Below are 13,791 nucleotides of genomic sequence, written 5' to 3' on the forward strand. Positions count from 1 at the left end.
CTCTTTCTGAAATAATAATAATAATAATAATAATAAAACTGTTTACTGATTTCCCTTCGATAACAAACCTATTATAGCAGACCGAGGTGTCTTTAAGAAGCAAGCTAATCACCAAACCCTGCAGTCCCTCTAAGACAGGAATTTGGGAAACCCTGCTACTGGGAGTTAAGCTAGAGTTTGATTTGGGACGCACCCTTGCTGTGACGTCACGTGCCTCGGAGGGCGTTGGCCTGGTGTAGACTGAAAGAGTTTAAAACTGCAGCTCTGCGTTTCAATCCGTTCCAGTCCCTCGACCCTGCTGTCGGACTTGCGGAGTAACATTGTGTCCTCGTCTCTCTGCGTCTTAACAACTTTTCATCGCGGCATAATCTCTCCTGGAAATACTTTCACGCAGATCCTTGTAAGTTGGACTCTTTATTGTTCTGGTTGATGTTATTACTGCCTAGGGATGGTTGCTTTTTCGGCTTCCGGAAGAAGTAAATAAATCCCGAGACGCACCATTTTTGCGCACCTTTACGCACCTTCGCGTGCTGTGTGTGTTTTGTCTGCCTTGGGATGTTATGATGTGTTTCCTAACATTCTCAGTGTGCGTTGTGTTTATTCCATGTAATATATTGTCAAAACATAAATAATTCATACAAACACAGCTGATGCCATTTTAAATATTTAGTAAACATCGCCTCTTGCTTTATTACGCACAACCAAATATACAGGTTTATGTTTATTTTTAATGTTATATCCTTATAATAATCAGAGAATGGAGACCAATAGAAAAGTAATAGTATCACTAAATAGTCCCAACTGTTGAGTAAAGAGAGTGCTCACTCTCATTGGGAATAAATGATGACTGAATTAATTCAACACCCAGAATGTCGCTGCGTATTTATTTATTTATTTATTTATTTATTTATCAATCAATCAATGTCATTTTAATTGGTTTATTTTCTTGAGCTTAAAGTCCCTCTGATGACTGTATGAATATAAAAGGTGCACTATTTCCAGGCTCATAGCTTCCACAGGCACTGCATTATACCAGAGCCAACGTTAAAGTAAATGTAGAGGAAGCCACCAGTTTTTTTTTTTTTTTTTTTTTTTTTTTTTTTTTTTTCTTCTAAATAAAAGTGAAGTAAGTGTGGGTCTGTGTGTGCAGAAATCCATAAGTGGAAACATGCTGATCCTTCTTTGTGGCATCGTATTCCTGCACATTGCAGTTCTGGTCCTGCTCTTCGTCTCCACTATAGTCAATGTGAGTATATGCTCTTGTCATCATAATCATCATCATCATCATCATCATGTTCTCCTTTTTAATAGAAGCTCATTATTGAGAGTATGTATATTTATTTCCACAGGCCTGGACTGTAAGTCCTACCAGTAGCTCAGACCTTTGGCAAAACTGCAGCACACTCGTCACAGGGTCCGGCTGCCAGCTAGGGGAACACGGAGGTAGGGAATGTTCGCTTGCTCCCTTTCTCATCTTCAGCATTAAAATACTGTACAGGGTGATGCTTGGAAATCAATACGCACCAGGATTTTAGACATGGCGTGGCAAAGCGAGGGCTAACGAGTGGCACTGCGAAATTGTATATCGCTCAAGGTTGCATTTTGTGGAATATCTGTTTTGTTTGTATCTTGGTACAAAATGAATGGTTACATAATGACATTGCTGTCTAGTTCTTAAGAGATTTAGTTGAAATACCTACAACAGGATTGCGCATCAGTTGAGATGTGATTTGAGGTCAGACTTTGGCTGCTAACTGGGCGTGACGAGGCTTATTTCAAGGGTGTCATCTGTCCATGCCCCTCTTCTGCACCGATTTGGTTGTCTGCTTTACACCAGGTTAAAAAGGATCACTTATTATTCACAGACCGTGATCTCTGACCTCTGGGTAACTGTAGTCGTAAAGACCTTCTGAAAAATCCTTTACCACACTCACATAGGTGTGACCGTGAGCTCCGCTGCCACTTCTACTGCCATCTAGGGGTGAGAATGCAGCTTCGCAACTTGAGTGGGATGCGAGATCCCCCGGCTCTAGCAGCTCATCTCGGCAGTATAAATAGTCTCCGTGGCCAAGGCTGAGCTCAAAACCCTTGTTTGGGAGTGGAGATGGTAGACTAGAGTAATGGCACAGGGTGGGGCACAGGTCGCGTATGTAGAACAGCTTAAATTTAGACAGCTATCTGGTTGTGAATGTGAGTGTAAGGTGCTGGGAGATCCTCTGACTACTGTGTTTTACATAGCGTGCTGCTGGGTTGGGTCACACCCAAGGATCATATTTAGATAGTATTGGTGGTTCGTAATAAAAAGATCAGAGAGATGTCATCTGTAGTTCACATGCACTAGGGACATGCAATACATCAATGAGTTAATCGTGTTGGGTGTTTTTTAATGATCCTGATCTCACAAGTTTTGAAAAATTGTTTTGAAAATTGCAGCATTGGCTGCGTCTGTAGACATGACGCACTGGGTTCCCCGTTTCGTTTTTTGATGCATCGTGGACAGGGATGTGAAAAAAGTATTCAAGTACCAGATGCATTACAATTTACTCTTCCACTCCACTGCAGTGAAAAATGACACATTTTAGAATTTCACCCATTTTTAAAAAAAATTTATTTATTTTTTACATTTAAAAATGTCAGCATTACCAAGCATTTGTGATGAAAGATAAACAGTACTGAGTGCTATACGTAATGAAGAAGCCGTTATTAAATTGCTGTGTGAATGTATACCCGTTCATAACGGTTAAGTTTGCTATCTTGATGATAAATACTAATAAATAATAAAAATACAATAATGACGCACAACCTGTTGGTTGGCATTTTACCGTACGTGCTTCCATTTCTGATTATTCTGTTAATAATCTCATTAAGAGGTACATGAAGCTTTTTTCATGGTGGAAAAATGAAAAATATTAAGACGTAAAGCCAGAAAGAAAAGAAAAAATCATACTGTAGGCATTGTAGAAATCAAAAACGTATGTATCAATATCAAAATTCATTTAAACTTTGAGCGAGAGGACTAGAGCTAATCTAGAGCAGGTGGACTAGAGCTAATCCAGATGTGGACCAAGCGAAAAATTTTGTCCGATTGAACTGAAACAGCGTTGTAGGAGAGACGCATCGCCATGATTAGCGACTACAGATTTCTTAGCGTGCACCCAGCTCGGCTTCTGAAGCATATCTTCTGTTGCAACTTGTGCAATAACATGCAGTTATATAGCTGAAAGCATCTCATTGGACCAGAGACTAGCTACAGGGTTCGAGAGACAGGGTTCACAGATGTATATTTTTATTTATTTATTTATTTATTTATTTATTTTTTTCACTGGCTGGGTCATCTTTTCAGAGGCAGTGGAGCTAGTCAAAATATGACCTGATCCTTGACAACGAGCTAAATATGAATGATTAAGCATTTAAAAGATAACCGTTCCATCAAGATTTCTCGTGACTTCTATGTAACTGGATCTTTACACCAATGTTATTTAAATAATCCTGATCTAGACATTTCCACTCCTATGTCTAATACATGTAGTGATCCATATTGTGCTGTATGGGGAATATATAACGGCAGTATGCTATTTTTCTACAAATCATGCACACGACACACCCGACTCCTATGACCAATAACTCAAAAGCTTGAATTGAATATTCAAAGCCTTACGCAGTAAATGTGCCTTGATTTATTATTCTTTAAATCAAAGAATTGGACACGGGACACGATGGATTTATCCTTTCTGGTTCTGTTTAGCATGTTATGAGAGATGTTTAGAATCAGATGGACAAGTTCCCATACACGTGCTTTGGCTCCTTTAACAGCTAAAAGGTTGAATTTCTGGTTCCGTTTTGGATGATGTAATCATTTTAGAAGGCACGGTCTGTATGTGTTTTTGTAATGAAGCAGAACCGGCATGTGCGGCTGTGTTTGTTCGTTGAGTGCTCATAAGTCAGTCACGTGACTGCTGGGCGAGGTCATTAAAAGCCCGAGCACTTTATTTAGGCCTCCCTTTTTTTTTTTTTTTTCTCTTTCTTTTTTTTCTTCTTTTTTCCATGTGTGGTTAGTAATCAAGGCATCATCACCATTTGTTAGGGAGTACAGCAGGAACATGAGTACTGCAGGATCTATGATGGCTCTCCAGAGGAACATCTGCATCTGTCTTAATTACATGATCATTTAATAAAACCTACTTGGGTGCATTTTGTTTCAAACCTAAAGAGCAGTATTTGCATGGTTTGTGTGTTTGTGTATGTGTACGTAAGCCATTGTAATTATGTACTGTAAGTGTAAATGGCAGGAAAGACCAAGCATCAGGAGTTCATGGGCACAGTAATGGATACCAGGAAGGAAATGCAGCTCAAGCTGTATACTGCAGAGCAGAGTTGAATGAAGTCCATGTGTATTTTTTTTTTTTATTATTATTTATTTATTTATTTTTAGAAATGAGAAACTGAATGAACACAAAGTGATGGGCCTAATTTGAATAATTTCTCATTATTTGATTCGAATGGACATCCTGAGAGATTAGATGGCCTATAAATCGGTGTCTTTAAAGGTGCATTAAAAGTGACGAGCTATTCAGTTCAATTAAATGTATTTGTGGTGTTGTTAAAAATAGACATGGTCACAATGCATCCCTACAGAAGTCTGCTTGTAGATTTAGATTCCTAATAAACAAAACAGGAAGAACCCTTCCGAAGAACCAGACTCAAAATAGAACCCATCGTCTTGGCGTTGAAATTGGACAGCCATGTTGTAAATCATTACAGTATATTTACACACACCCAAACACATAATCTGCTGTATAAGAGTAGATTCAAACAGTACTAAGTGTGTTGAAAGGACGGTCACTATGAACAGACTGATCTGATGAGAGTCTTGGGGTGGGCACTGGACAGTCTTGTCCAGATATGGTCATACTACTTTTCGCTTTTTTTTTTTTTTTTTTTTTTCTGGCCCTGAAATGCTCTCCATTCCCGTTCTCTCATTTGCCTTATTTTTCTCTTAAGAGCCAAATCACAAGGCATGCACTGCTTCAGTACACAGGGTGTGGTCAGTTCAGGGAAGGCAAGAGATTCACCACACAGGGCCTCTAAAAATGACAAACTGCCCCTTTAAGTCTCCATGAATTTAAATTAATGCACCGGTATTTTGATTGTGTGTGTGTGTGTGTGTGTGTGTGTGTATATAATGGCTTGAGACTGATGCAGGGATCAGTCAGTACTAACAAGGTTATTGTGCTTTTTGAAAAAAAATAGCTGTTATTTTTAGGTGATGGTGCTGTAATGCATTTACTCTGATCTAAACCCTTTTAAAAGATAATCTGGAGTCTGCTGGTATTGTTCCAAACTCACACTGCAACATGCTCTTTTCTTTGTATAGACACGTGTGTATATAAACTATAGGAAATGGTGTGATCAACTGGATTTGTTCAACACCTGTTGGAACAAAAGGCTTTGAATATAATGACAGGCTCATTACATTTTGAAACGTGTACACAAATCCAAGAGTTTTCTCCAAACTGAAAGAAAAATTCTTAATCTCTGGATCTCATTCTGCACATAAGTCTTTAGGCTATGCAGAATATGCCCTATTTTGCATCAGTAGAGTGTTTAGTATCCTGGCATGTCGGTTGCCAAAAGGAGAACTCGTACCCCACTGAACAAGAGTGAAAGAGAGATGCGGAAACCTGAAACTACATGCCTGACCCTTAGACAAGAAATAGACATGCTAAAAAGTCTCTGCATACTACAGCCAATTTAGAGTACTCAAATAGAGAGAACAAATCGTAAAACTCTTGTCCTTCCAGAGAAAGAAAGGATCTAGTCTTAATAATGGCATATTTTATGTTCACTGTGATTTAATCATAACCTTCCATTTCAATTAATCTTCTAGCACGTTTAATAATAGTTCTGGTCTAGACGCTTATTAAGCGTGCGGAAGGTGACCATGGCAAGGAAAAGCTTTCCACAAAAACACCAGGAAGAAACCAATAAGGGAACTGAGACTTAAAATGGGAAGTTATTCTCCCCTGGTTAAAACTGGTATTGGAATTACAGCAGGAATGGTACAAGTGAGATTACTATATGAACCAAGTCCATCTGTTAAAGATCATGGAGATGCAACGTTTTCAGAACAATTGCTTTCAGAACTTAATCAAATTCAAGGTTTAAAACCCCTTTTTTTTTTTTTTTTTTTTTTTTTTTTTTTTTGCGCCAAATTAAGAAAGTCGCTTTGGACAATCTTGGTATTGATGACAAAACAGGAAAGTTTTATTAGATCATAAAATATTAGAGCCAGTCAAGGGCGTTAGCTGAACTGTTAATCCTCTGGGGCGGAGCCCAGATTCTTCTCCAGCAAAAAAACCTTTATAAAACGTATTTCTAAACAGACCGTTTCCATGTGTTTTTTTTGTTAGGTTTTTTTTTTTCTTGCATGTGAGAACTAATTGCTTAAAAAATTAGAAAGTTGGACAAAAGGTTGGATTTATCACAAAACTTGCCTCTGGTGTTTTCATTGTTTACAGGATTACTAGACCGATTTAAATAGAAAACTTTTTGGCTATCTAACATAAGACTAGGCTAGTTAGGTGTCGCTTGCCAAGTGGAGGCACAACTAAGTGATCACTTGTACAGTATGGGTTTAGCTGCTACAGTGTCATGAAAATGATAAATAGTTAAGCTGTCCTTACGCTCTGCTTATATCATGTCCACATAACTTGGAACTCATAGACATTTTCACACCTTACACACACATCCTGCTCAACATGTGAGGATGTTAGGGTTTCAGGTTCATCCCCTTTAATGGTTAAGGAAAAAAAAAAAATCAATGTATGTACATTTTTCCACTCACATTAACTGATTGTGTGAGCTAGCATTGAGACCTGTCGGCCAATAAGACATGAGTATTTTCACATATTTTCCGGTAAACTCTATCTGATTGGTCCTTCCTTTGTTCACTGAAGATACAAAACTACAATATTGCTGTCGTCTTTTACTGGTGTTCAGTTATGTAGTGACAAACCGCTCTAAGTGGAGAATTATAGAAAAGGTCTAAAGGAAAAAATCTGATAGAAAAATTGCCCCAGCCAGGTTATGCCCCTGGAGCCATAATTATGTCCTAATATATGCAAATACATTGATCAGGAAGATAGTGTGGAATATTTAGACTTTGAGACATTCCTAAATGATATATTTGTAGAGTCTGAAGTTCTTGAGGAGAGTTGAAATGTAGGCAGAGTGTAACTTTTGTCTTGTTGTCTAATGATGTGGTAATTTTTAATTAAAAAAAAAAAAATTTTTTATTGAAAATACTGTATCATATTCAGGTTTTGAATTGCACAGAAAACTGTGTGTCAAAGTAAGAAATAGATCGAGACATCACTGTACTAGATCGTCTCTGGTTCCTGGCTCCCAAATGCAGGTTTAAAATTTTTTTTTTCTTTTTTTTTTTTCCTCCCTAGAACATCAGCCATTTAAAGAAATATATCCCAAATAGTAGAAAACTTTTAAAGCTTCACAATTTCAGCCAAAGCACTATTAATACTTATATAACTACTAGCTGTACGGCAAAACTTACTACTATGCAAAGCTAAAACAATAACTGGCTAATATTAGCATGATTCATTATTTCAAATTGTTTCATTACTATGAAATACTTAATACAATAATGCAATGCAAATAGTATCTAATTCTTTATATTTAAAGCACTTTTAGATTTTGCACTCAACCCACGGGTAGCGTATGTCAGTCTTCCTACTTAAAAATAGTTGAGCGCAGCGAAGCCATTTGAAAATTGACTTGTATTTATGAAATTTTAGAAATCGAAGCTTAAAGCTAGCTACATTAACTGCAACCTGGTGAGTGTGCTGATATATTTCCGGTTTATTCCACGTATACACACACTGTCTCAGACCAGGTTTAATTTATTAAATGACAATTCTATTAAAACCAGTCTAGCTTGCATGTTGGGCGTAGCCTGGCTGTCATTATTTGAGGCTTCATGTTGTGTCGCAGTGCTACAGCAGCCACATTTGACCATATCAGTGCCACACGGTAGACTGCTGACGTTTCACTTGAACGGAGATTATTATTGTTCATCCGCTCTGTTGCAAACATGCAGCCTATGAGCTGAATAATTAAAAAAAAATATATATATATACATTTCCTGGAATTGAGGAAACACTAAGCAGAGCACTAAGTCTACACACCCAGATAAATTCCCATATGAGAATTGTATTGCGCATCTAATGAAAGATTTAAATGCTAGCTTTAAAAGCTTCACATTCTATACACCCATCAAGATAAGTACTAAGGTGTGTTACCGGGCCTCGTTTATATTTCTCTGGATCAAGGATGAGCAGACGATCGATATTTAGAGAGCCGGAATCATTTTAAGTGTCTGGAACTTGTAGGAACAGGATACTCCCATTTGTGAAGTGCTCCAGTAAAAATGTTTTTGGCAGGATGACAGACTTCGAGCTCTTTTAGAAAACATTTGTCTCGTATGTTTTGTCTCTGATGGATTCAACATGTTTATTTGGTCTCATTTCTGTTGAACTGGTTTGATTTATTTGAGATATTTAGTGTCTAGTAGCCTGTCTTTTTAAATAGATGAGCGGTCTGGTTCATGTTCAGAATGAACATTCGTAACTCGTATAGTTTTGATCCAACTGCCGTATACTGTTCGGTCATGTCATGTAATGTAATCCTAGTGTCTTTATTTATTAAACATGTCAAACTGAACTTTCTGTGAGGTCTTTGAGATATATTCTGCAATAAAAGAATGTCCTAATGATCCAAATTTCTGTTTTTTTTTTTTTTTTTTTTTTAAATGTATTTTTCTTACAGTATGGATTCAGGCAGTTCAGGCTCTCATGATCCTGTCCATCATCTTCAGTTTCCTGTCACTCTTACTGTTTTTCTGCCAGCTCTTCACGCTGAAGAAGGGTGGACGCTTCTTCCTCACTGGAGCCTTCCAAATCTTTGCCTGTGAGTATCGTTCTATCTGAATTGCTTGGTGAAAAAGGCGCTTGCTGATTTTAAACTGTCTTTAAATTTTTCCAACGTTTTTTTATTAAGTGTCTCTGCCTCTAGTCTGTTCACGAGCACAGCGTTTAAAAACGGTATGTACCTGCTGGGGAGAACAGAATGAGGTTGAGATTGACGTTTCGTAGCTAATCTGAGTATGCTAGGAGAAAATATTCCCTCATGCCATATTCAGTTCCACAGTGAACTCACATCAGATCCATACATAATGGTCATGACGGCAGGAATCAATGCTGGAAATCCTGTCCTTGTTCCTGTTGGCCTGAAACTTAAAAATTCTTAAATATCAGGGTTTCTTCAGGACATTTTTCTAATATATATGGATTCTCCCCCCAGAACATGTCCTTCCAAACTTATTTATCCAAGTAACACATCCCTTGCTACTAGAGGTGACCAATGAAGTTCTAAAACAAAAAGTTTATTTGTATGCTGTGTATGATTTTGTTCCAGCCTTTACAATGATATACTAATCCATTTCATTGATCTTTTAAAATAACTAGCTCATTATATTTCCCTTAGTTTTCATTTTCCACCAAAAATCTATGTATACGCTTGTACAAAAGTCTGATTATGATGTCTTGTAAATCTATGTCGAATCAGAAGAGGATGACAATGCATCTAAAAATCAATTACTTCTCCCATTCCTACTTCATCCACACACACACACACACACACACACACACACACACACACACACACACACACACACACACACACACACACACACCTCTCAAAGTCAATTTTCTAAGCATATCCTTGGCATCTGTTGAGGCTTGCTAATTAATCTAATTAGTCCTGTCAAATTTTGTTATACATTAGATTGTGCAGAATGTACTTAAATGCCTTCCAGTTCAATAACAGGCCAACATCCTGAGTCAATTTGTTCAGATATAATAAGTTTGTATATTGAGATATAATTAAGCAAGTTCAATACTGACTCTAAACATGTTTATCTTGTTGGTGAACTTGTGTTGGAGGACCCTGAATGTATTTAAGGTGACACTGCTAAATTCTTACATGATACTGTTTCTGAGAATATAAAACATTATGTTAATGTGAGCTTTTAGGGGTTAGAATGCAGGGTGGTTGGTCACATTAGCAGTTAGCTGAATGTCAGGTGGTGGGGGCTGTTTGGAGCTTGGTGTCTCCAGGTGCCCACTGGATTGGCACCAGAAACAGAGACCCAGACACAAACTGAAATGTCATGGCTGGCACGATGGGGGTGGCTTTGTGCCCTGCCAGACTGAGACTGATCTCAGAAAGTGCTTCATCATGCTGCGGATGTGAGTGTGCTGAAAAGAAGATGAAGACAGTGTTTGCTCTGTCCACTGAGAAATGTAATGGACACTGCCTTGTCTGGTTCAGTTGTGTATGTTTCAGGAAATGTCAGCATTAGTCAATATCACACACGAAGACCAGTGTACAGGTTTTTCTTCACTTTGAAAGTTTTTACATCCTGGAAATCCATGTAAAACTTCCATGCAAATCCTGCATTGAATGCAGAAAAGGTTCTACTTAGAATGGGTTGAGCAAGGAGAAAGCCTCTGTTGCAAGATTCTATGTAAAACCTTTGTCCCAGAGGGGCAAAATTAAGAACGCTTTAATGTTGTACCTTTTTAACATTTTAAGAGTATAACTAACCTACCATCCTACCAACCAGCTACCTTTTAAATTACCAGCAGAACCTACCCAGCCAACCTACCTATATACAGAACCTGCCATCCAACATACAGTCACAGGCCTTTAGATGGGTGAAGATTCTGCCTTCCTGAAACCTTCTCTTCTGTAGGATTTGTACATGGAACTTTTAAGGTTTCCCAAAGAACATTTAGCGTTCTACATATAACCATTTTAACATACCATCCCATCAACTAAGGGTGTTACTTTGAACCTTTTGTGAATTCTATGTAACTTTTGTGGAGTCTATGTAAAAACACAAGAAGATCCCAAGAACCCAGGAAGATGCAAGAAAATACCCAAAAAGGACAAATTAAAGGACTATTTCGCATTCGAGATTGAACTACATATCTATCAACTATCCTTCCAATCCTACAAACCTTTCCAAACCTTCTAACCTGTCATCTTACCACCTTAAATACCATCCTAAACACATACCTATGTAACCAACCTATCGAAACAATAAACAAAATATTCATAATAAAGCCCATTAATGAACCAGTCTATATGTGAAAGGTTGCATAGTGATACCAATGGATGGCATTAATCATCTCTTGCCAGGTCGTTCCGTTAAGTCATATGCCCATGCATGTGACTAACCATGTGCCCACCAGTAAACCAGTAGTGAAACTTGCTGTTTCAAGTAATGAAGCTGAATATTCTGTGTTCTTCCCCTCCATCAGGTTTGTTCGTCATGTGCGGCGCGATCATCTACACGGTGATGAAGCACACGTGGGTTCCCGCGAATGAATCATACGGTTATGCCTACATCCTGGCCTGGGTGGCTTTTCCTCTGGCGCTCATCAGCGGCTTAATCTACGTCATCTTGAGGAAACGGGAATGAACAGGGTCACCCCCTTGAGGCTCGACCTCCAGACATCGAAGATCCTCTAAATCGCTTACCGCATCTGCAGACAAGTTTAAACAGTCCATATCTTATTATATAATATAACGTTACGATATCGTACAAGAATCACCACCACGAAAAGACATAGAACAACCAATGCGGTCATTGTTTGAAGATGTATATAGTATCTTTGGTTTAAAACCTATTTATAACACTTTTTACATATATGTACATAGTATTGTTGTGTGTGTTGACAAAGAGCTTCTTTGTTTTGTTTTTGTTTTTCGCTAATTAAGTGCCTACAATGTGTGTTTTGTCAGAGGCACGTGCATTATTAGCCATATTGTGTGTTTTTATTTTTCTTACACTGCCAAAAACGGTTATAAAAAAAATAAAATAAAAATCCTTTGAAGTATTTTAACCAAAGAGCATGTATTAAAAATAGTGATATGCTATAGAGAACTGAAACCGCTTTAGAAATATAGACATGTGATAACACTTACTGAAAACTTATGCAAAGCTAGATACAAAAGTTGACCATTTTTTGCTTTTAAAAGGATATTAATTTCTTTTTTTTTAAAATTGTTTTTATTCGAAAAAAAAATGGTGCTATGTATTTACCATTCCTATAGCCATTTTGATTTTATTTAGTCAGACCGAAACGAATGCCTGCGAGTACACGTGATGGCTCTGTATACTTACTTCTGTACATACAGTACTTACCAAATAGACTCATTTTATAATAAATTGTGTTGGAAATAACGCAAGATTTGAGTATTAGCCAAGCAAATGGCTTTGAAAGGCCACAGACGTAGACATTTTAGCGATACTGTAACAGCTAAGAGGGCATTATATTACCAAATGCCATCAGTAAGGTGTGAACTGCCCGGTATGCGAGTGTATCTGTGTTGTGTGTCTAAAGCTAGCTGAAAAACAAAAAAACAAAAACATGCACTAGAGTTAAAACACACATATTTATGCAAGCTACTTGTGATTGAAGGGAATCTTACTGGCATTTTGCATGGATTGAAACATCAGACTTGGATATTTTCTGGTAGTGGATGTACCAGACTTTTTGCATTCGTTGCAACATTGTGTTGATACTTGAAATGTGACATGCTGACTGTCCATTTTTGTGAAAAATACCCAAAAACAACAACAACAAAAAACGTCTCCACCTTGAATTCAGTCTTTTACTGGACGTCATGTGGTTCTTTACAAATACATCACTTGCAAACTCATGATCTGTATGCAACTCACACTGAGGACCATGTAGGGAAAAAAAAAAAAAAACTATAGGAAAATCCCTATGCACTGAAACAAACAATAAATTACCATTAACGAAATTTGTTGTCGGATCTCATGGTTATGTGATTGCAGTGTTTTGGTGCATGTCTAAAACAACATCCTAATCAATGTGAGTGAAATAATGAAGTCATATTTTATCATTATTTACCCAAGTTTCTTCAATTAAAACACTGATTTGATAGGTTTCATCACTACAGTAGAGATAATTACAGAATTAAAAGTTCTAACCATTGTCAGCTTTGTTGCATACTTGTACACTGTACTAAACCTCACCTAAAGGCCGTAGTTAACACTGTTTCTGTGGTCAGAGGAGGAAGCAGAACCTCTCATGATGGCCATTTTAGAAACGCGCCACTCTCTGTAACGTTGAGCAGCTGTTCGCATGTTCACACGAATGCTTGTGTATTTATTAAAAGCTATTAAAGAAATCTTGCTCTGTCTCAGTGAGTCTAAGTCAAAAACACGATGTATTGTATGGGAGCCAGTGTTGTCTGTCGGGTGAGGGTGTGGCCGGAGTAGTTCTGATGAATCATGCTGAATCACGTCATCTAGCGTTTAAACATAGACGAAAAAAAGAGGAATGTCTTATTATAAAGACACTGGAAATTTTTCCACTGTCTGTTAAAACAGCTGACTTTAACAAATCAGTTTAATAAATACTTTTCTCTAACACACCCCTAAAGAATATTTTAAATAAGTGAAAACTAATGCTCATCTAATGCTAATTAGAGCTAATGGTGTGTATATATATATATATATATATATATATATATATATATATATATATATATATATATATATATATATATATATATATATATATATCCAGAGGTTTTCTAGGGGGGAACTGATTGGAGTAAAAATGCCAGATAGATGTAAATACTGTAAATAAATCACGCCATCTAGTGGTTAATCATGGA

General features: G+C 37.4%; 1 protein-coding gene across 1 annotated transcript; it reads left to right on the forward strand.

The window, feature by feature from the left end:
• The first annotated feature begins 243 nt into the window (after positions 1 to 243).
• pmp22b (peripheral myelin protein 22b) lies at positions 244 to 13,303 on the forward strand. The gene is made up of 5 exons (XM_017484285.3): positions 244 to 400; positions 1,151 to 1,246; positions 1,350 to 1,443; positions 8,842 to 8,982; positions 11,400 to 13,303. Exons 2-5 carry the CDS (start codon positions 1,169 to 1,171, stop codon positions 11,558 to 11,560), a joined length of 474 nt encoding a protein of 157 aa, XP_017339774.1. The 5' UTR covers positions 244 to 400; positions 1,151 to 1,168; the 3' UTR covers positions 11,561 to 13,303.
• Positions 13,304 to 13,791: the final 488 nt, after the last annotated feature.

This window comes from Ictalurus punctatus, chromosome 13, assembly GCF_001660625.3.
Source record: "Ictalurus punctatus breed USDA103 chromosome 13, Coco_2.0, whole genome shotgun sequence".
NCBI classification, from domain to species: domain Eukaryota; kingdom Metazoa; phylum Chordata; class Actinopteri; order Siluriformes; family Ictaluridae; genus Ictalurus; species Ictalurus punctatus.